The sequence below is a fragment of the Telopea speciosissima genome, chromosome 2, assembly GCF_018873765.1.
Source record: "Telopea speciosissima isolate NSW1024214 ecotype Mountain lineage chromosome 2, Tspe_v1, whole genome shotgun sequence".
In the NCBI taxonomy this organism is placed as follows: Eukaryota; Viridiplantae; Streptophyta; class Magnoliopsida; order Proteales; family Proteaceae; genus Telopea; species Telopea speciosissima.
Genome location: NC_057917.1, coordinates 56,152,677 through 56,176,019, shown reverse-complemented (window position 1 = coordinate 56,176,019; position 23,343 = coordinate 56,152,677). Strand labels below are relative to the sequence as shown.

At 36.9% G+C, this 23,343-nt stretch overlaps 1 protein-coding gene and 1 long non-coding RNA gene across 2 annotated transcripts in view; one reads left to right on the top strand and one right to left on the bottom strand.

The window, feature by feature from the left end:
• LOC122650272 (translocon at the outer membrane of chloroplasts 64) overlaps positions 1–21,374 on the bottom strand; it is a 44,805-nt gene extending 23,431 nt beyond the window's left edge. Inside the window, exons 1-9 of the mRNA XM_043843643.1 lie at positions 21,363–21,374; positions 12,969–12,972; positions 12,218–12,459; positions 10,070–10,222; positions 9,611–9,735; positions 6,140–6,265; positions 5,126–5,302; positions 4,866–5,010; positions 859–1,021 (exon numbers count right to left, since the gene is read on the bottom strand). Coding sequence (XP_043699578.1) covers positions 859–1,021; positions 4,866–5,010; positions 5,126–5,302; positions 6,140–6,265; positions 9,611–9,735; positions 10,070–10,222; positions 12,218–12,420 — 1,092 coding nt within the window. The 5' untranslated portion in view covers positions 12,421–12,459; positions 12,969–12,972; positions 21,363–21,374. The remainder of the gene's footprint in view (positions 1–858; positions 1,022–4,865; positions 5,011–5,125; positions 5,303–6,139; positions 6,266–9,610; positions 9,736–10,069; positions 10,223–12,217; positions 12,460–12,968; positions 12,973–21,362) is intronic.
• Positions 16,470–16,775, top strand: LOC122650275. Its single transcript, XR_006331407.1, has 2 exons — positions 16,470–16,536; positions 16,634–16,775. It is a non-coding gene; the product is annotated as an uncharacterized LOC122650275 (long non-coding RNA).
• Positions 21,375–23,343: the final 1,969 nt, after the last annotated feature.

The following is a 23,343-nucleotide window of genomic DNA, read 5'->3' as shown; positions in this document are numbered from 1 at the left end:
AATGAATTTTGAACACAGAAAAGTAAAAACATATTGTATTACTAAATGAAATACATAGGCCAGATAAAAGTGCTAGGATCATTGCACACACCACATTTGGAAATCACTCACAGTTCTTGGGTTACATAATACCTTAAAAACAAGTAACACAAAATACAACAGTATTTGGTTCATCAATCTCCTTTATGTGTTTAGTTGTCCAGAGATTGTGGGGAAGTCAGTGAAAGTGAAATTATAAGAAGTGGGAAATGAAGTGCAAGAAAATGATAAATTTAACCACACCGCTGTTTGGTTGTGCTAAGGAAGTACATAAAATAAGTGAGACCCACTCTTTTTAGAGGTTTAACATGCACTCTCCCAAAAATTCCACCATTTTCATAAAAATTTCAACCACTATAAAGAGGAACGAGAAAGTGGGTACTTCCTTAGCACTGTTCCCAATACAATCACTTTCTCAAAAAAAAAAAAAATCAAACAGAAAAATGTGGGGAAGTGATCAAAAAGTGAACTTTTCACTCTTCCATGCTTTATGGACAAGAAACAAAGCCTTAACATATTAAGGGATCCCAGTTGCACATAAATACAGAAATAATTATCCAGTCTTCCAAAAGCAGAAAAACAACTAAAGTACAGGGTTTCCACTCATGTAACTTTTTCACCCTTTGGTCATTTAAATTTTTTATTCAACAAATTGTTGCTGATCTTCCAAGTTGCATATAATAAATTATTGCCAGTCGCACATAACAAAGGAACACATGCACTTGATTGCTCCCTGAGCACACCCTTGACTATAAACAATATACTGCAATTAACAACTTTACCAAATATCAGTGCAATACCCATAAAATATTATGATACCTTCAAAAGTGAGTTGAGAGCCGAACGCACTTCATTCCTTACTAAATGGCAATGTTCCAACTTTGTATCGGCGGACACTTGGTGAAATTGTGCTGATACAAAAGTATCTAAAACAGGCTTGGTCAAGTTGATCCATTCCTCATGATTACTTTTGAACTCATGTCTGTTTTACAAAGGAAACAAAAAGTATTAGATCATAGCCTCAGAAAATCAGACTAAATTTTGCAATTCTTTCCAAATTGAAGGGCCACGAAAAGTAATTGCCATTTTTAGCAAAAGAAATACACAGTCTGACTTCGGATACAGTCAAAAGAAGATTATTATATTCTTCAGGAGGGTACAAATATGTCATTTAATCTGCAGAAGTCATACTATGTGCCAAAAGAAGCATCTAATCATATCTTAAATGTCCTGATACAAATTTTCCTCCTTGAGTACAAAATATAGCAACAGACTTCCAGAACCTTCTTCTTCTTCTTGTTGTCTTTGTTATGAAAGAAAATTTAGCATCTCTTTCCAAATTGAATGGCCAAGAAAGTAACTGCCAATTTAACAAAAAAAAGTTTGCACAGAAAAGACTTCCAGATACAGGCAAAAGAAGATGATTTTTTACTTCTGGAGTGTACAAATATGAAATAGAATCTACGAAGTCAAAATAATGCCAAAAGAATCATCCTAAAACATAGTGACAGTATAATTATAATAATATGTCATTCAGTGGTGCAGTCTCCCCCCCCCCCCCCCCAAAAAAAAAAAAAAACAGAAGACACATCTTTGGACTGGAATCCCATTGAGTTGAGGGGTCTAGACTCGAACCATATCAGGTAATCCTCCATCTTGAAATCCATTGGAATGACTTGTTACTTGTTAGTTCTTGTGAATGCATTATTTTTTTTCTAATCATGCCACTGATCCAACCTAATCCAGCTACCCTCTAATGTAGGACCAGTTCCCAACTAGGAACCAATCCCACAATAGGATCACTCAATACTAACGTCAGTATGATATGTCACCACTTCCAGCAATAGAAAAATTAGAGTAACACCTAACAGTAGGTGATCAGGAGGGGTTTAATTCTTTTAATTCTCAAGGCCTAACTACATTAGGTTGATGGCTAACCTCAGAAGAAAATAAATACTACCAAGCCTGGCTTATCGGCTGGACAGAAAATAGTTGTCAACCTGATGAACTCAAGTTCCAGAATTAGTAACTAAAACCTTTGATGGGGTTGATTCTCCAGTCGAAGGGTAGACCTCCTAGGTTGGGACGACTCCTCAAAATCTCAGCCTATTTTGATGCATGGATGTTGAGATATGAAGGGTCCTTTTCTTCTTCATGCTTTGACCTACATCACCTCATTCTCTACATTTTTTGCTTCTTTGATTGCCCATCACTATGCTCCATAACATAGTTCAAAATCTCGCTGAAATTTCGGATATTTCGGCCAGGCCGAGACGAGATGCCATGTCGAAATGAAAAAAATGCAATATTTCTGAAATTTCGGTCATCTTGTTTCAGAAATTTCACTCTAAAAAATGCACCATTTCGCCAAAATTTCGGTCATTTCGTTTCGGTCATTCTGGCAATTCGTCATTTTACACCCCTCAATGGCCAAGCAAAACTCAGAGAAAAAAAATACAATATTTTGGCGAAATTGCGCCAAAATTTCGGTCCGGCCAAAATGGCCCTTCCGAGACGAGATTTAATACTATGCTCCATAAAGCATCATTGATTTAATAGCTGTTGTATAAAATTTTCCTACTAAATTAGAATTGCAAGCTTCAATCACATGGCACTCTAGAAGTAACCGTCCACATAATCCATGATGCAATCCTGGGATCAATAACCCCAGATTAGGGTCACCATGGGCCCACAAAAGTGAATAAGATTTAAAATATTGAGATCAGTGGCAATTTCCGAAATATTAAGAATGGTTAGGGCCTGTTTGAGAGGGGTAAACAGAATGTGGGATGTAATAATAAATAAACTTAAAGAAGGAAGATCCATTATCATATTAGACTAGCCTAAGGAATTAAAATAGAACAAAATAGAGAAATAAGGGCTTTTGTGTAAATAAGGAGGAATCTGTCATTATTGGTTCAGAAACTCTTCATCTTCAACCCCATAATATCACTCACCCAGACAGAATGCAAACATTAGCAAATCAAATATTTGTTTAAATAACAGAATGAAATCGCTGAGTGTGTTCCTGGCAGTACCTACAGATTCAGACATGATTACGGGTTAATATCTAACAAAGAGGGAACTTATAAAGGATGGTATTCTGGAGTTTAAGTTGCCCACAGCAATGATATTGATGCACAGAATTTTAGGTTGAACCGTTGAAAGAACAAGAGCCTGGAGAGATGAGCTCTCTTTACGGATATCAGATTCACACCAAAACAGGGTAATATCAATAAGAAGGAAATAACAGAAAGAAGAAAGAAGAAATCAGAAGAACAGAAGACAAATAAAGGTAAAGGTGTGGATAGGCTGTACCTGAAGTGATAAGAGGAGAGAGGGATATGCAGCTCTTGGCAGCCATCGGTTTCAACTCAAAAAAGAAACTTTTCATTCCAAATCTAAGAATCCTCTGTTACAACATATATTTAAAGATTTCAAACAATCCTAATCCTTACCCAAAACTAAAACAAAACTTGACTCTAATTTGGACTCAATCTCCTACTTGCTATTAATGAATCTAAAAATATAAAGACAAACAAAAAAACAAATTACATACATCTCTAATTATCCCTATGCCTAACTGCATCAATCCACCTCACCATAATTTTATGGGCACTATCTCCTTAAACGTCTTGATCTTTATGGAGACTGAAACATGATGGCAAATGGTGGCCCCAGCTGTCCTGTATTCACCAATCTTTACAACCTCGTCATTGGTTCTCTGATTGATATGCATAACCCATCCAGGAAAGAGCCATGTAGCGTAATTATATGGTTAGGGTTTGATACTCCCAAGCAAAATTTGCTGTGTTTTCAAGCTTAGTATGAGGGATAAGAGGAAGAAGAATATTATAGTGACAGTTGATAAGGTGAAGATTCAAAGATCATTGATGAGCATGAAAGAGATAAGTAGTGATTGGCTATACTAGGACCTAGGAGTGAGAACTGAGAAACTTAATGGGGGTTTGAGCTTAACAAATGGTTATGTTTAAATTTTCTGGCAGTAAAGTATGAGTGAGCATATAAAAATAACCCAACTTAATGGGGTCGGCAAAAAAGAGAAAAGAGAGCACAAAATAAGGAGAGAAGAGAAAGAGAGAATAGGTTCAACTTGGTTTGCAATAGTTTCCAGGAGTCGCAACCAGAGAGTAATATTCATAATAAACACCCAACCAGCAACATAAGTACAGCAAAGTTTCATTAACTAGTAATAAAACAATCATAACAGCTTATCTAAAGCTCCACGAGCTCTAAGATGCTTTATTCCTTGGCTCATATTTCAATTTTCAAGCCAAATTAGAAATTAAATAAAGACAACTGTATTATGGCAGGAAACTGTGTCAAATAACCATAGTTCGAGAACTCAAGAGCCGAGATCTCGCCGAGTTTCTCGGTTTTTGGAAAAGCCGAGACGAGACTGCCTACGAGTCTCAAAAGTGCAATATCTCGGCGAGATCTCGGATCTCGGTTTCGACCCATTATTTAACCCACCTACCACTTAAATACCTTACCTAATTGGACAAAACTCGACATATCTCGGCGAGATCTCGGATCTCGGGTTGACCCAAAGTTGAGGCTTCGAGTTGAAAGAAAAAAAAATGCACCAACTCGGTGAGATCTCGACTCGTCTCGGTTTTTCCAAGAGTCGAGTTGGTACCGAGACCCGAGTTTTAGTACCTTGCAAATAACCAAGAAGGTGCACAAAATTGAAACTAAATAAAAAAGTGAGAAAACTGCCCCTGAGACTCACAGACAGAATTTAGAAACTACAACACCACCACCATTACTTAAGACCTAAATTTTAATATTGAAAAAATAGACACCTTTGAAGTAACTGTGTGGCATTTGCAAGTGCTCTGATGGAAGATATTTTCAGTTCGTCATTTCTTTTTTCAATATGAAATTGTTTCAAACTTGGTACGTTAAAATCCAAATAGTCTGCAAGGTTTGCATGCTTCAAAACTTGTCCTGAAATAGCAGGTCATAAAAGAAGGCTGTCAGCAATTCCACAAAATAATAAGAGAGCATAGGGATAGAAAGGTTAGTGAAAAACAGGTACAAGTCAAACAGAATAAGAACATACTTCCAAATAGCTTCTCTGTGGATCTAATCACCATCTGAGTAATCCGGTCCATCTTTAATAGCTGAAAACAATCATCGGCTATTATAATATTCCTGGGCATACGTTGACTTGCATATGGAAGTTGTAGAAGCACATGACTGACACGGCGCAAGACACTAGGGTCCCTAGCAAACCATCCTGGTTAAGGAATGATAAATATCAGAGGAAGGACAATACATGGAATAACAAAGGCATTCCAGACATGAAATTAGAATTGCATCCATACAGATATGGTATGTTGCACAGAATAGATTTATTACTTGCCAAGCCATCCCATCAACCAGCAATAGATCAGAGATCAAAACAATATGGAATTTGAAATACTATAAAAATTTACTCCTATGGATGATCTTTCTATTAATAGCAGGATCGATTATGAATCATAAGTTCATAACACAGATCATGTGAACATAAATTTCAAGACCAATTCAGATGAGAAATGACAGAAAATAAGCACACAATTTTTCAAAGAAAATAGATAAAAAGGTAGTGATGTAACAAAGGGAAGGAACGTAAAATTGTAACTTTAGTATAAAGGATATAAATAAGTATTAATATGAGTTTAGATGAGCCCTAGCGTTAAGCCGTTAAGCCAGCTCATTTAATTAAACTCGCCTGAGCTGAGCCTGATCAAAGTATGACTTCAGCTTGGTGTTGGCATATCATTGGTGTAGTCAATAAATAATGAGTACGACCCATCCTGATTTCATATCGTCTTGTTATATATATAATGCTTACAATATTAATAATTAAATAAGTTGAAGTGCATTTATATATCTTCTTATCAGATAGATGAGTAAGAAGTATTCAACCAACCATTAAGCTCTGTTTCACATGAAAGTAATTATTAAGCAATTTTTGCAAACTCTAAGCAGACACAAATATTTGTATTTTTTAAATTGTCATGATGTTCAAGATAATGGAATAGCCAACATGTCTCCAGATCAATTCTAAAAGGATCCTATCCATACATACCGACAGTGTCAAGACTGGGGGCAACAGGAATAATTCCAATGTGAGAAACAGCGCCATGAGATGGTTTGAAGCCTATTGTACCACAAAAACCTGCAGGTACTCTCACACCTCCAACAGTATCCGTACCTACCATACATTTTAACTTATAAGTAAGCACATCCAAAAATGACATAACATCAAGAACAGCCTTGATATATCATTATATAATTACCTCAACTCATCAGAATAATACAATCACTTCCAGAAGAAAAAGGGAAATAAACAGAATTTGTTTCAAACTTAGGTTCTAAAATTAAATCCATGTCAAAAGCAGGTGGTGATGTAGATCAAAGGAGGAAAGAAAGAAGGCCAATTCTGCCAGCACATCGAACCAGTCAATCAGCCAGCCTAGCGTGGTCCAGATTTAGGCCCAAGAAGAGATCTTCTTTCATGACTTGCGGGGGTATCATCCTTATGATATAAAGCTTCCAAATCTGATGATATGGAGGTGATTAGGATGAAATTTAAAATTATATACAGTTACTATTTAGTAGTTTCTATTTTGTGCTATTTAGTTAATGACGGTTTTAGGATTTTATTTAGTTTCTATTTCAGTTACTAGGTATTAATTAGGATTCAGTTACAAACTTACAAGATCTTATTTGATTTCAGTTACTATTTTGATGCAAGTCATGTAACTAGGAATTAGATTGCAATCAAGGATAGTTTCTAGTTTATTTGGTTTCTAATTTGTAAGGGTTCCCCCCCCCCCAACGCAAGAAGGGAGTTTGAAGGTTATTAATACAAGAGAGGGACTGTTACAGCTCCCACGGTTTGAGTTTAAAAGAAAAGAAAGCTTGCCTTTGAAACCTGTGAGATGCAGCTGCTGTGAGAGAGAGCCAGGCTAAGAGGCCCTCGTGGAGAAAGGTGGGATACCTTCTCTACGGTAGGTGAGATACCTACGTATCCTTCTTTTCTTCTTCTTCTTTTCATTCTCTTTGTTACTTCATTCAATTAACAGCAACTTCCAATGGTGATTTCTCAGACATCAAACCAGTATAAATCTTTCAGATTTTGGTATGCTCATTCCCTGGTCATAAACCACCTGGGCCAGTTGCTAATTCTGTGTTTTAGTTCATCTCTGTCAGCCAACAGTACAGACTGTGTGTTGTCCCATTTTCTGTGACTGGTTAACAGCCTTGTAGTGTGTCTCAGACCCTTGAGTGTCTGTTATGTTAAGAACTATATCAATAGCTTGGTTGTTGGGTGATTTTTTGATATTGTGTTGCTGGAATCAGTTGTCAAGTCTACTTGATGCAGGTGCAGTACCTTGGACCGAACCAAACCCATTTGGGTATCCAGGCGGAGATGAACTGGGTCCAGTTCGAGTATTTGGAGTCTAGTAGGATTTTAGGAAGTTTATTTATTTGGGAAAATATTACGTAATCTTTTATTTTGGGTAGGATACATAGGACGTACGGTAACTTGATAGTTTCCTAGTTGGAAATGTTTCTATTTTTATTTTAGGCTATGTATAGGTTTTCTTTACTTATTTAAATGTATGCTGGTACCGATCAAAAAATTAGATATTTGAGAATGGAATGAATTACAAGAAAAAAAAATACAAGGAAAGAATGAACAAAAGGAACCATGGGAGGGATACTGTATTCTACTAGGAGTGAACCAGAGAGGAAAAAGACTACCAAGGAAGCCGCTGCGAGCTGCAACAGAGGAGTTCGGCAAGGAGTTTGGGTCGATCCACGGTTGGAAAGTTCAACTTCAAACCAGAAAAGGGGACTTCAATGGGAGGAGTGCAATTTTGAAGGAGGGCGACTCGCGTCGGGAGCTTCAAAACCATTTTTTTCCCACTCATTCCGTCTTCTATTCTCTTCTTTATTCACTGGTGGAACCCAAAAAGGGAGATGAGGGGGCAGTGGAGTGTTGGTCGCTGGCGGATGTGGCAGAATCAAGGTCTGAGTTTTTTTTTTTTTTTTTTTTTTTTTTTTGGGGGGGGGGGGGGGGGGTGTAGAAAGAACCCCCTAGACAGGGATTCGACTGAGGTCACAGTGGGGCGGTTTGTGGGTTCGTGAATCACAGTGGATGTTGGGAGGGGGCTTTCCTGCAGGAATGGTTAGAAGAATGAAAAGGCATCGTTGCTCGTGACAGAAACTTGTGCACCCTACAACATTTTTACATGCGCCAGACATTCATTCTTCATGGGTTAGTTGATGAAGTTCGCTCAAAAGCCAAAAGAGGCAATACCGGTGATGCAACCTCAACAAGAACAGCCAATAATGGCAATGATAGACGAGAAGATTGTGGATCATTCCTCACCTTGACTTCGTTCTTCCCCATGATTTCGCAGACATGGATGCAACGCCAAAACTTCATATTTTGGATTTCTTCAAGTTGCCGATAGCCGCTACTCGTGAGCTTTTAATTCTTCTGTCCTACAAAACTTGAGGTCGAGTTTTTCTCAACACCGGGGGAATTGATGCAGGTGCACTACCTTGGACCGACCCAAACCCATTTGGGTATCCAGACGGAGATGAACAGGGACCAATTTGAGTTTTTGGAGTCTAGTAGGATTTTAGAATGTTTATTTATTTGGGAAAATATTATGTAATCTTTTATTTTGGGTATGATACATAGGACGGTAGTTTCCTAGTTGGATATGTTTCTATTTTTATTTTAGGCTTTGTATAGGTTTTCTTTTCTTATTTATATGTATGCTGGTACCGATCAAAAATTCAGAGATTTGAGAATGGAATAAACTATGTTTGGTTGAATTCTGTGTGGCTTGGTGTGCGAGCTTCTTATCTCCCCCCCCCCTCCCTTCTTCTTATGCGTTCCTCTCTCCCCTGCAACTCTGATTTCTTCTCAGACTTCTCCTTGTCCTTAACCAGCCCTCCACCACTACTGTTAGTCAGCATCTTGATACTTCTACAGGATAGGTCATCATCGATCTAGCTCTACATTAGGTGGTGACAACACTTAAATTATCTGGCAAAAATCTTGACAAAAGATTGCTAATGTTCTACCACCAAATGCTTCAACATTTAAGAGAACTTCCACCTATTAAAAGAAAAATAAGAAAGAAACAAAAAAAAAAAAGGTGAAGGGGAAAAGTGTTGAAATATTTTAAAGGAATGCCCTTTACATTAGACAATCTTGGGTGTTACCAAGCCAAAAAAAAAAATGAAGAAATGTCCGTACCTCAGACAAAGAAAGAAAAGTTGAAAAAATATACAGCTCCAAAGAAAAAACATGGCAACAAAAATATTTATGAGCGCAACTCTTTTTTATTTTTATTTTTTTGGGGTGGGGGTGGTGGTGGTATAGAGAGGAGAAACAATATGGATAACATCCATCATAAAACAGATAGTAGAACCTAATGATTCAATTGCATGCACAGGACCACTTATCTGTAGCTTCCCATACATATTGTAAAACTCGATGAGAATTCAAATGAAAGAAAAGTTAGAAGCTCACCGAGAGAAAAGTCAACTAGTTTAGCAGCAACAGCTACAGCAGATCCACTGGAAGATCCACCTGGTACTCGTTCAGGAGCTATAGGATTGGTTGGAGTACCATAATGTTTGTTTTCTCCATTGAAACTAAAAAAAAAAAACATAGGTATCATGATACCAATAATATAAAATCAGAACAAAACGACAACACACATAAAAACCCATATAGAAAATTGAAGCAGTAGATAGACAGATCAACAGCTAGTCATTGACAAGTATTGTGTTCAAAGAAAGAGTTTTCCGAGTAAGCCCACCATGCAGTTCAATGCTAAGGAACAATAATCACCATCTCTGTGATAAAATAACTCAAAAACCACGGAAAAAAAACAACTACTGTAACAAAAATACTACTTCAGATAAGTCAACAACCATGGCATATGAAATTTTAAGACCCAAAAGAACAAATGAGTTAAGTTCTAACCTATAAGCCATTTCATCCACAACAGTTTTCCCAACACAAGTGGCCCCTCCTTCAATGACTGCTGAAACCACAGGAGATGTTCGAGCAGCAGCTTCATGCGTCCTGGTCCAATCTTGATTACCAAACCCAGTAATGTATCCATTGATATCAAATCTGGAAACCATGAAAAAAAAAATCAATATTTAACAATGTTGATGAGATGGGAAATGCTTCTGAGACAAAGGTGCCTAAGAGTTATGATAACCAGTAACCACCAAGGTATTACTAGATGGAAACTCTCACAAGACTATTAAATTCAAGTTTCAAGACTCGTTACTGATCAACTCAAGAATAACTGCAAAAAAAAAAAAATTGTAGGTAACACCTCTCATGTAAATTGATCAAATAGGTAAACAAACTATGTAGCAACCATGCACGTATATATGTCTTCCTGTTAAAAAGAAATTCTTGCAAGTTTCTCCTTCTATGCATGTGAATCACAAAACCACAATCAGGAGTTGAACCTTCAGATGACAAGGATGAGGAAATGCCACCCACTATAGCTAGATGCTGCTGCAATTTATTAATTGGAAAGAAAAAACAAAAGAAGAAGATGAATATTGATAGTCAATTGGTAAACAAAAAACAAGATACTAAGTTGGGAGAGGTGGGAAAATAAATCTAAAATTTTCAAGCAGGAAATGATCAAATGAAAAGCTGATTGAAGTATAAGAACAAAATATGTAAAATAAGGGATAGGAAAAGAAAGAGGTCAAGTCAAAGAATGAAGATTGTCAGCTGAAATAGCACAGCCAGTGAGTAATAGACCCCAGGCTAGCTCTCATGGCCAAATGTCAGTTGGCTGGTCGTTCATTAAGGAATTCTGGACCTCTGGAGCTAGAAAGGGACAGCAAGCGACTGCTGAACCTTGCCTACTTGTAACCTATAGGTGAAAGTGGATTTGAGTATTTAAGACGAGGGGAAGGACTTCAATCCTACACAAAGACAAGTTAACGTACGAGAAATTTTAACAGGCACTTGAGGGATATTATGGATGAGAACAAATAGAAGAAGAGACTTAAGATTAACAAACAGGAAGAGTTAGCAATTAATAATTTTTAGGAGTCGATAGCTTTGGGATCACCATTGGCAGCCCATGTGACCACATTAAAGATCTCCCTAAATCAAATGTCAAATCAGAGTTTTGTGTAGCATTGTTGCCCCAAACTAACTCAAACAAATGATCCCAATATAAACTTTGATCCCTACATCACATCAGCATTGATCCCCTTGAATGGTCCCAGAACAGAGGACAATTAACTAGCCTTAACTCTCCTCAGCTTGGACTTCTATATACAGTGACAATATTTCCCCAATCAACTCAAAGCAACTTCATTTGGATTTTATGAGGGTATCATTTATCTCAGTTACATCAACTCAAAAAGCTCGCTCAAGGTATCACACAGTTACTTGTGGACAGGAGCTTCCCTATATAATAGTTGAGAAAGAGATATCAAAATCATGTCAATGCTCTAACGACAAGAATATCAAACACAAAGAAGTTTGAGGATATCAGAGCACTTAATACACACCAACCACCAATTTTTAACTTAAAAGAGGAGCATTGACCCCATAGTTTGCATCCATGACTATACAGCTACTATACAGATTTAGAAGACCGTCCTGATGAAGGTTTTTTTCACATTAACTTCAATATGAGTAACAACCACTGATCAATATATACAGTAAGATTTTTTAGACTATTGATTGATAAGAGTCGATGCGTCAGATGACACATAGATCTATTCCTGATTCAGAGAAGTATTTGATGAAAAAATATAGTACGAAATGGATGTGGGTGTGTGTGTCGGAACTTAGAAGTCGCCATCTGTTAGCATTGAGAGCAACAAAACAGAAATGTTTAGCCCGCAAGGCAGCTCCACTACGCGCCTTAGGTGAACAGTCATTTAAGCGGGTACACGTACAATTACATTGTCATATCCCAGCCACTGAACCCTCCAGATAACTAGAATTAATTCTGCAACTAAACCCCGTCCACATACTCTTATTGGAGGGGGGAAAAAAGAGCATTCAAACAGCAGAACCCAATAGAACCTGAAACCCAATTCAACATGTAAAATACAGAGGAAGCAGACATCATTTGCTTACACATCTGAGACGGCGAAGGAGAGACCCGTCAAGGGGTGAGGAGCTTTGGGCGGTGCAGGCTGAGGAGGGGGCAGAAGCTGAAACCTCTCGATGAAAGCACCAAAATCTTCTTTGACGACTTTCTTCAATTTTCTGGTCATAAGTAAGATTCCGGCCAAACCCAATCCCAGCAACACCCATAGGTTGGCAGAGGACGACGCCATGGATTATCACTTGCACACACTTTTTCTTTGTTTCTTTCCCTTCTTTAACCTCTGCTTATCTATTCTGCTCCGTTGTGAGGAGCAACACCCAGGACCTGGATAGTTTGATAACACAAGTACAGAGCTACGGGGAGAGAGGGTAAAACACAAATAAACACCCCATAACCTAGCAGCGCTGGGGGCCAGGAAGTTTGGTGTTGATGATCTCATGGATTCTGTACCGTCAGATTAAATAATGATAATATACGTTAGCCGTTAAAATCTATGGGGTTTATCTCATAAAAAAATTAATCTAGCGAACCTCTCTGCAACTTTCTATGAGTGTGGCTCAGGTCTTCGTACGATTCCATATGGGTGGTGCTCAGGTCCCAAGGAGTGTCCTCATACGAGAACCTGAGCCGGACTCAGTTTTTATAACCTAGGTGCAATGGACGGTTGAGGGTAATTGAGACGGTTCAGTTCACAGGGTGTCAATCCTAAAACTGACCTATTTATTAAACAATTTCAAAATTAATATTTGGTCTCATTTACAATGGGATGGTCTTAACTTATCTAAGCAGTCAAACATTCAAACAATTTCCAAACATACACAAAATTTAATATTTATTCTTAAACATAAAAATACTCTCTCTCTCTCTCTCTCTCTCTCTCTCTCTCTCTCTCTCTCTTGCATTATGAACCTAATTTTGATGGAAATAATAATTTCTACCATAGCACGAGCTACGAACTATCAAGATACCCTCTCAACTTTAGGAGATTTGCAAACGAGAAATTCAAGACCACCTTCAAAAGGGTCTTATCAAACCAAGTAAATCTCCTTGAAGTTGTTCTATCTTTTATATAAAAAATGCTACAAAAAAATTGAAAGAGGAGCACTTTGATTAGTATTAAATTATATACCCCTTAATAAGGTATTAGAATGGATAAAATACCATATTCTAAATAAGAAATAATTGTTAAATCGGTTATATAATGCATAAATTTTTTTTCAAATTACTGAAAAGAATAAATATAAGACTACTTTCGTATTACCATTTGATCATTCTGAATGGAATTTTATGCCCTTTGGATTAAATGACGCCCCTTTAGAGTTGATTCATTACTCCTTATACTCAATTTATTATTGTATACGTTGATGATGTCTTTATCTTCTCAAATTCCATTAACCAACAACATTGGAAACATTTGCGTATCTTTCTTAAAATAGTCAAGAATATGGGATTACATGTCTGTATTAAAAAGGTTAAATTATTTAAATAAAAAATTCAGGTGTTCAAGCAATTCAATTTGGTGATAAATTTCTTGATGAAATAAAAGATAAAAATCAATTGCAACGTTTCTTAGGAAGTTTAAACTATATTGCTGAATTTTATAAAGACATGACAAAAGATTGCAAGCCTCTGTTTCAACTGCTTAAAAAGAAGGCAGAAGCATGGACAATTGAGCATACAAATGTTGTCGAAAAAATTAAAACTTAAGGCTAAAGAACTACCTTGTTTAGCCCTCTCAAATCCTGAAGTTTTTAAGATTGTTGAGACCGACGCATCTAAATTTGTTGTTGAAACCACCACAACAAATTACTCAACAATTAAAAAGAAAATTCTAGTTATAATTCATTGCGTTGCTAAATTTGACAGTGATTTACCAAACCAATAATTCTTGGTACGAGTTGATTGCAAAGCAACAAGGATGTGTTGTAAAAAGATGTTAAAAATCTAGCATCCAAACAGATCTTTGTTTGATGACTAGCAATTTTATCAGTGTTTAATTTCGATGTTAAATATATTAAAATAGAATTAAATTTTGTTGTCTGACTTTCAACTCGTGAGTTTTGCAATGATAGAAGACAAAAAGGAATAGTTCCTAGCTTGTCAAGCGCCTCTTCTAAAATAACTCAATCTTCTCCCCGAGCTTTGCAATATATGCCTTCTCCTATGCACTTGCAATCGCCCCTATTAGCATCTCCTCTTCCATTCCAAAAAACTCATTTTATTAAAACATCAACGTTATGCCTTCTTTTATTGGAAAAAAAAAAAAACATCCGTAGGCCTTCTTTTGAAATTGATGCTATATATCTTATGGGCATGAGATCCCTGCTTTGTCGCATGGTCTCTACATCAGTGTCTGGGCCAATAGAGGAATGCACCTAGGTATCTGCCCAGGGGGGCAAGGACATCATTTCACGGTGCCCAATGAGAGGCGTAGGGGGTGCCACCAAGCAGAACCATTTTCACATATCTTATTAATGATGACCATCCTAATAGAATTCGTGATGATAAAGGTCAAGAATTTTATGAGAAAATTCTCATAGAATCAAAATCAGTAGCAATCACTCTTAATTTATAGTTGGTTTTTTCAATTCATATTTCAAACCTCAAAGGACCTTCCATATTGGTTCGTGGTTTGGGATCCTATCCATGAAATTCTTCCTCCTAATCTTAATGAGTGTCTCTCGAAATTCAATGAAATCAATCATAATTTTGATGAGAGAGACATATATATTTAATTCTATTTTTTATATGAAATCTCTAGGATATGATTATGGACATTGGGATTATGTTACTATTTTAAATAGGCAAATATATATTAAATGGTGTTAAAAGTTTAATACGTTTCAATTTGAACCACAAAGGTTTACTCTAGAAAGAGTTAAATTCTCCAATCCTTCAATTCAGGATATTGCTTCCTCACCTCAAGAATCCCCTTATGAATTAAGATCTCTAATCTATTCTCTGTCTAGATAAGATTTTTGCAGACAAATCATGTTGGTACTAAGCAACGATTTTCATAATGAAGATGGTAGAGATGGTGTGTCCACTTTTGTCAAAGATGAAGAAGAGACTGTTAACCTCGGAAACGACAGTGGAGATGATTGCTACGATATAATTCCACTTCGTGTGAAAAAAGAAGATTCCCCAAAAAAAAGTTCATGTAGCTAAAAGGTTCTACTCTACTTGGACTAGTTCGATTTCATGATTTAACAACACGTGTCCCCTTCCTTTTATAATTAATCTGATCCTTTTGTCAGTGGATTTCTAAGAGTTTTAAGTTTGTCGCACTTATAATTCATTTAAGTTCATTCAAATTTATATAAGGTATATGGAGAGAGTGTTGAGGGCATCATTTGCTCAAGTTGTGAATAAGTGTGTTATGAAAGTGCTCGTTGTGTTTACACTGTTAGTCTGAATTTCTCATATGTTATTTTGTAAGCTATACTGTGTGTTGCTAGTTTGTGTCTCTCCTAAGCTATGTAAATATTCTTTCTTTAAGTTTTTGTTGTTTGTATTTCTTTTCTTGTACTATCTCTAAGTTTGTATTGTATGAGTTCATTTTGAATGTAGTGTTCATCCATTTATAATATTAGAGTATCTATCATGTTCTAACACTTATCCTGGCTAAAATTAATATCAAAATCAGAAGAACAGAAGTTTATTATAGTAAGATACTATTTGATTTATGAGTATCACTCAAGTCACACTAACCTTATATTATTGCTTGCTGAAAGGTTAAGGGTTTGTTATTAAGAGGACTGTTTAATGTTGACAAATACCACAGATACATTAATTTGAATAGAAACTCTGCTATGAAAAACCTAATTTGAACTATTTATAGGTGCCATCATAATGATAGTTCTAGGTCTGTTAATAATTCTAAGGGTTTTTGACAAATGCCCATTTGTCCAAATGCCCCCTATAACTTTTCTAATTGTAAACTCCCCTTACTTTCAAAACATTGTAGCGCTTTGGTCTCTACAGTTAATTTGGGATGTTAGATGTTAGTTTTAAGGAATCTAATGACCAAAATGCCATTATGATAATAACCCACCAAAATTAAAGAATAAAATGATCAAAATGCCCTCATCTTCCCCAAATCGATTAAGGTTGAAATTGAAAAAAAATTTCCTGAAATTGATTAGGGTTTGAACCCATCTTGATACTTTCATGGACCATGCACAGGGACACGAATTTGCAGATATCACCTGGTACGCATCAAGACATACAGAAGCGTACGGGTACGATGATCGAATTCCATTTAACAATGCCGGAGAAGGAGTATATGACTTCGTTGGGTTCCAGTCTAACCCTGTTTTGGTCTCCAGTACAGTTCGTGCTTCAGGTATATATTTCTTCATTCCTCAAATTTGATTTTTAAGTTGTGTGCAAAATACAGGTCTCAAGCACTTATATTTCAACTTAACCATGTGCCCGTACAGATAAAGTATTTGAGTCTGCAAAGAATGTCAATGGGAAATGCACATTGGCAGCTTCATTTGTGGAATACAATAAATCAATTGCCAATGGCCTGAAAAATAACAACAAAATCTTCACAGGCTACCCAGTTGTTGGTTATCAGGGTAAAATGCAAACTTCTGGTTCCTGTCTATACTCACCCGACACACTGAGTTCATGTACTTGGGATCCAAGAATCAAAGGGCTCTTCTTCTATGAGACGACAACAATCTAGAAGAAGGAAGGAAAGTATCAAAATGGGCTCATACTCTAACCAATTTGGGGAAATTTTTTTAAGTTTCAACCCTAATCAATTTGGGGAAGATGAAGGCATTTTGGTCATTTTATTCTTTAATTTTGGTGGGTTATTATCAGAAGGGCATTTTGGTCATTAGATTCCTTAAAACTAACATCTAACGTCTCAATTAATGGCAGGACCAAAGTGCTACATGTTTTGAAAGTAGGGAGAGTTTGCAATTAGAAAAACTGTAGGGGGCATTTGGATAAATGAGTATTTTCAGGGGGCATTTGTCATAAACCTTAATTCTAAAGCAACATTTTTTTAGAGAAGCCGAAAAGCAAGTTGAAAATTGGAGCATACCTAAAGTAAATATTTATGAAGTATATAACAAAGGTTCTTTTTAGTTTAAAAGTGATTATGCCATTAAAATTACTGAAAAAACAATTTGAATAATGGAATATCAAGATCAATTCCAGTTGATGCCTAAAAAATAAATTGAAGAACATTTAAGTCATGAGTATAATTATCTTCATATTTGTTAAATTCGGGTAGCTAATAAGCCCCTAAGTAGGCTTGGATGAAATAATTATTAGCAGTCGTTAAAGACACTAGGCATTATATTTTTAGAGATTCTATGTTTGGATTAATAAAATCCAACCTTAATGAAAGGACAATATATTTATAATTATTACCTAAACTTTCCTACGATTTTAATAGACCCTAATATCCTCGAAGGTCTTACCTTGAACATCAAAACTAATGGTTTCAATATGATGCATGGATCTTAGAATTTGACAATTACAATTAGAGTATATTATAAAGTAATGAATGACTACTCTAGTCCCAAACGCCACAAATGGTCAAACGATACTTTTCCAAGCTAATTCAGCTAAATCAAATGCAATGGTACCAGGAATAATCCCATGGAAAGATATTACACTTGGCACTTACATTCAGTTATCAAACCTTTTCCATTGGAAAATAAGATTCCAGAGAAAAAACACTGCAATATTCTAATGATGAAGTGGAAAATACAATTTCATCTTCTAGAAAAAATACAGATAAGTACTTCTCGTCCTTCATCGTATAGGGCTTCATGTTCCTCTGTTTCTCAAACAAAGCATGAGAAGGATCATTTTATCTTTAAAAGAAACTATACAATCAGAATCACAAGTTCAACATCCATACTATATGGTCAAAATTACTGAAACCAGTAATATTCATTTAAATCAAGACGAGACAGGATCTATAGGACCCACATACTCTGACATGGACTTCCAATTAACTAAATGTTCTACAATTGAAAAAATCTTTCATTATTGATAAATAACGTCTTAAAAGAGATTTATTTTTTAAATTCAAACAAGTAAAATCGAGAATTGATTTTTTAAGCAATTTAATGAACCAATTAGAAAACTATTTTATAAACAATGGTGTCATTTTATGGAATTAACCAAACAGAATATCTGTTTCTTTACTTGATTTTCCTTAAACTTCTCTTACAACATATACCACTAAAGAGGAAAAATAGTAATATTACTCTAAAACATTTGAGTCATGTTACTGAAAAAAATAATTATATAAATTTATGCATGCAGTCCATAAGTAAACAAACTACTAAGATAGAATATATGCTATCTATGGTTCCCAAAGATAAATAGAACCTTAAAAAGATTAATTAAGAAAGATCTGTGATGTTCAAACCTCCACCTAATTTAGAAAAGGATTCTATAAAACTACATGTTCCAAGAAAATAAAATAATGAATTCATAGAAGCCTTAGCTATACACATGGCAGATCTTCATGTAGGCAAAAGAAACACAGACCCAGCTAAATGCAACAAAAGACAAGAATTAGCTCAAATCAACGTAATAACAGAGGATTTGAATGATTATTCAAGAGAAGAGATAATTAGAGTCGAAGATACTTTTAATACTAAGGATAAATCAAATCCTCTAAAAATAAATAAGATCATGTATGAACAAAAAATTAAGCCAACTGCACCCGCTAAAGCATACTATCATAGGCCAACCCCAATAGATCTACCATTCGAAAAAGAAAATACATTCAATTATGCTCAATATGATGGTAGATCAATAGTTTAATGGAATTTAGATGGATTATCTAAATATCAAATTATAAATATCATGAGCTAAATGATGATGTTTGCCATAGCCTCAAATTATTTAGATAATAAAGATTCAACCATTGCAAAAAATTATTATCAATGGATTTATAGAGCAATTTAAAGGTTGGTAGGATATTTGCCTCTCAAAAGATGCTAAGCATGAAATTTAATCTGCAACCAAACAATATGCCCTTACTTAGTATACTAATACTCAACTTGATAGTTCTAGGTCTGTTAATGAATCATAGTAAACCACCATAATATATATTGAACGAGTTTCCATTCACCGAGGTGGGTCCATATGCACGCAGGGGGTATTATGAAAAAAAAAAAAAAAAAACCTAGGAGGGGTTTGCCAACCCTAACATAGGGGGAATCTATTCACCGGGCGGTGGAGTAAAACTGAGTTTCTCACACCCACACATACACATAGAGGACCAAATCTTAGCTCGGGAAAATCCCTTGACTACGACTTCTTCGAATGGGTGGGAGAGGGTATCACACAACAATGTGGAGATATGTTCAATAATTCAAAACTAGGGGGGTGTTTTAGAACCCTAGGATGACGGCAAAACCCTCCCCCATGCGCAGTGATGAAAACTTTATTCTTATTCTAATATGTGATAATGTTTGATTGGGTTTAATATATGAAACCACTGAAAGTCTCTTTGCAAATATGGCATCGTAATGGCAACCAACACTTAGTGGAATCTAGTATGAATGATTGTCTCTCTTTTATTATTATTATATTTATTTGTTTTTTTTTTTGTAGAAATGCAATTTACTAATGATTGTCATGTTTGTAGCCAAAAGCTTCAAACAAACATAGTCTATGAAGCCAAGGAATGGAGATGGACTAATCTTTCACACACATGAGAGACATGGCCTTCCATATCATGATAAGCAGAGATGCCATTCCTTGTTTGAGAATGAACAACTTCATTGCGCTTCAAAGGACTTTGTGAATTACTTAACCCCTTAAACTTAAAGTCTGTTCCTTGGAATCTTATAGATAACTATTTTGAACTTGCTGAAGAAACTGACAACTTTACTATAATAGGTTTTAAGTGGTTTGATATAATATCTCCTGTCCATAAAACTTTGTAATTTGCGTTATTCAATATATTTAATCTTTCATAAAAAAAAACTTCATTACACTTCACAATAATGTAACCCAAATGCTTCATGCTCATTTTTCAAAAAACATCGTTATCATCCCCACCTTCATTGTCCAATCCCTAATGCTTATTAATTGGAGCTAGCCATTATCGTCAATCCCATAAACCCAGTCTCCTAATCTTCCAGCAGCACCAAAACCACAGATGGCCGCCACCAATCACCACCCGTTACTCGAACCAGGGTCAATCAATCTATTTTTGTAACTGTTGTTGATCATCCATTATCCATAACCCCCTCGTCCCACACCATCCCATGTTCAACACTTATTATAGCCAACGTTACCCACTCCATAACCCCCTCAACCCCCTATCCCGTGCAACCTCCCTTAAGTCATATAACCCTTATAATTATATGAGTAATTCTTTAGCCACCTATCCTCCACCTGTCAGTCCAATCCCCAGTCCATTAGTTACAAATTCCTATCGCCCTACGTTACATCCATCCCAAGATCATCCCACATCCATCCATGGGTTTGAAATTACTCAAGCCTTATATCATGACCATCCTTTTGAACTGCCTGGGAATCAACTCCTTCATTACCTCCATCAACTTTCCTGAACGTCTGAAATTCCTCAAGCCTTATCAACATTGCTGCCCCATCTATCAAGTGCACTCTCTCAAACCCAAACTACTACTCTCAACCCACTAGCCAACATGTTGCTTTGCAAGGTAACTAGCACCTCATCCCATGTAACCCACCCGTATCATCTGAGCAACTCATCCGTTGCAATCTCAAAAATGACCAAGAACTGATAATGAAGAATCACAGTCCTTAAATGATACCGATGTGGTGAGAAATAATGCAAATGACTTTCTGTCTCCTTTTTTAGGGCAGAACCCCGTGGTGGATGGAAGTTATCAGCCCCAAGGGAAGCAATGAAACTCTTGGTTTGGAACTGTCAAGGGCTGGGGAGTCCCTCGACATTATGTCCCTTTCATAATCTCATCAAGTTGAGCACACAAATTTTGTGTATCTTATGGAAACTAAGTGCCAAAATACTTGAATTAATAGACTTTGTCGGCAATGGCATTTCATGACAAAGCTATTGTTGATCCCCAAGGCACCTCGGGTTGTCTTGCTTTGTTATGAAAGGATAATTTCAAGGTTAATGTTTTATCTGCTAACTCAAGACTCATTGATGTGGAAGTCGACTCTGATGATAACTTCCTTTCTTTTTAACTTGTGTGTACGGTTATCTATAAAAGCATAGACGGCAACATGTTTGAGACTATATATCTGCTATTGGTAGATCAAGACAAGGAAATTGGTCATGTATTGGAGACTTTAATTGTTATCTTTTTGGGCATGAGAAAACTGGATGATCTCAAACTACTTATCATGATATTGTTAACTTCAAGGATTTCTTGGATTCTTGTAAGTTCCTTTGATCTTGGTTCCCATGGGCCTTCTTACACATGGAATAACAAGCGTGGTGGCACCTCAAATATAAATGTTCGGCCAGATTGTGCCCTATGTAATCCTAATTGGCGACAAAGCTTTATCAATGCTTCAATTTTTGTAAAGCATTGGTTCTAATCATTGTCTAATTGTAGTTGATACAAATAGTGGCCAATTGCATGATCGCACACAAACCTTTTAGGTTTGAATCCATGTGACTTCAACATAATGACTGTAAATGTTATACCCGCACCCCGGGAGTATAATTAATTATTAATTCTTCCCCGTGACATGTAGTTATCACTGTCACATATGCTGGTGAGTTGTTCTCACTGGTGGGCAAACCCAGCTATAAAATTATTGACCATAGTACGAGTTTGCCTGTGGAAACTAGTCGGGATCACGGAGGTTGCACCTTGACATATCAGGGGTAAGTAGTTGACCAAATTTGTTGTGTGCTTACTGCCCTCTCAAAGCCCTCGAAGTGTGGTCCAAAGGCCCTGACCTCTTATGGTGGGAACCACCTTCCTACACCCATCGGAGGCAAGGTTACTGGCTGCCTCCGACCCTGCATCCAATGTTGCTGACAAGGACCCTTGTGGGTGAGACCCTGTGGCTAAGGTACTATTGGTGTCCTGCCATGTTTGACCCTACCCTTACCCCTTTTTATTAACTTGACCTTATGTGGGCCTTGGGGCCCAAGTTAGGATTTTTAAAGCTTGTGTAGGGATGGATGGTTGTTTGACCCTATCCAAACAGGCCCTAGCCTACACTTATGAGGCCTTATCCAAATAGGCCAATGAAGGTGATTTTTTATATGAGAGAGATGGGTAGTACTATTCCTTATTCTCTTTTTCTTTCCTAACCTAATCGTGAAAGGAGAGGAGAGCTTTGAAGAGAGGAGGCAACAAGGAGGAGAAGAAGGAGAAGGAGGGGAAGAAGAAGAAGGAAACGACTGCTGGGTTTGGAGTTTTAAAGAGGGCACATCTTGTGTATCTCAGACCAGGTAAGCCAAGTGCCCTTTTCCCCCCTTTTTCTCTCTTTCCCCCTTGCTCGTTTGAGCTTGGGTGGTTCTTTGGTTGCAGCCCCAAGATGGGGATTTCTTTTTTGGAAACCCAAAGGGTTAGCTCGAGCCATGTGTAGTTTCCCCTTGTAGGATGCTATCCTATTTTCATTACAATCCTATAAAGACCTCTATTTGACCTCTTGCTGAATCTATTTGATTCTAAAGCTTCAACCACCAAAGAAAACCCCAAATCTGGATTTTTGAACTTTTGATCCTTTAAACCCCCCTTAAATCTTTGGATGTTGGGTGTTTCTAAGACCCAAATAGACTCCAAGACACCCCTCCCTAGTCCCTTGAGGCTTAGAGAACCAAATGGGATAACCCTAGGCTTTTAAAGACCTTGAAATTACACTTGGGTTGCATCGGAAGTAGAGTCTGCGTGAGTCCGATGTTGCCTCCGATGTGTCCTGAGCCTGCAGGGAAGGTTGGAGGCAAGGTCGGAGGCAAGACTGCGTGAGTCCGATGTTTGCCTCCGATGTGGCCTGAGCCTGCAGGAAGGTCGGAGGCAAGACTGCGTGAGTCCGATGTTTGCCTCCGATGTGGCCTGAGCCTGCAGGAAGGTTGGACTCAAGGTCGGAGGCAAGCCTGCTGAGTCTGACGTTGCCTCCGATGCAGTTTTTAAGGTTTATAACTTATGTAAACTATAGGGTTTCTCTATGGGGCCTCCCCTACACTCTCTCA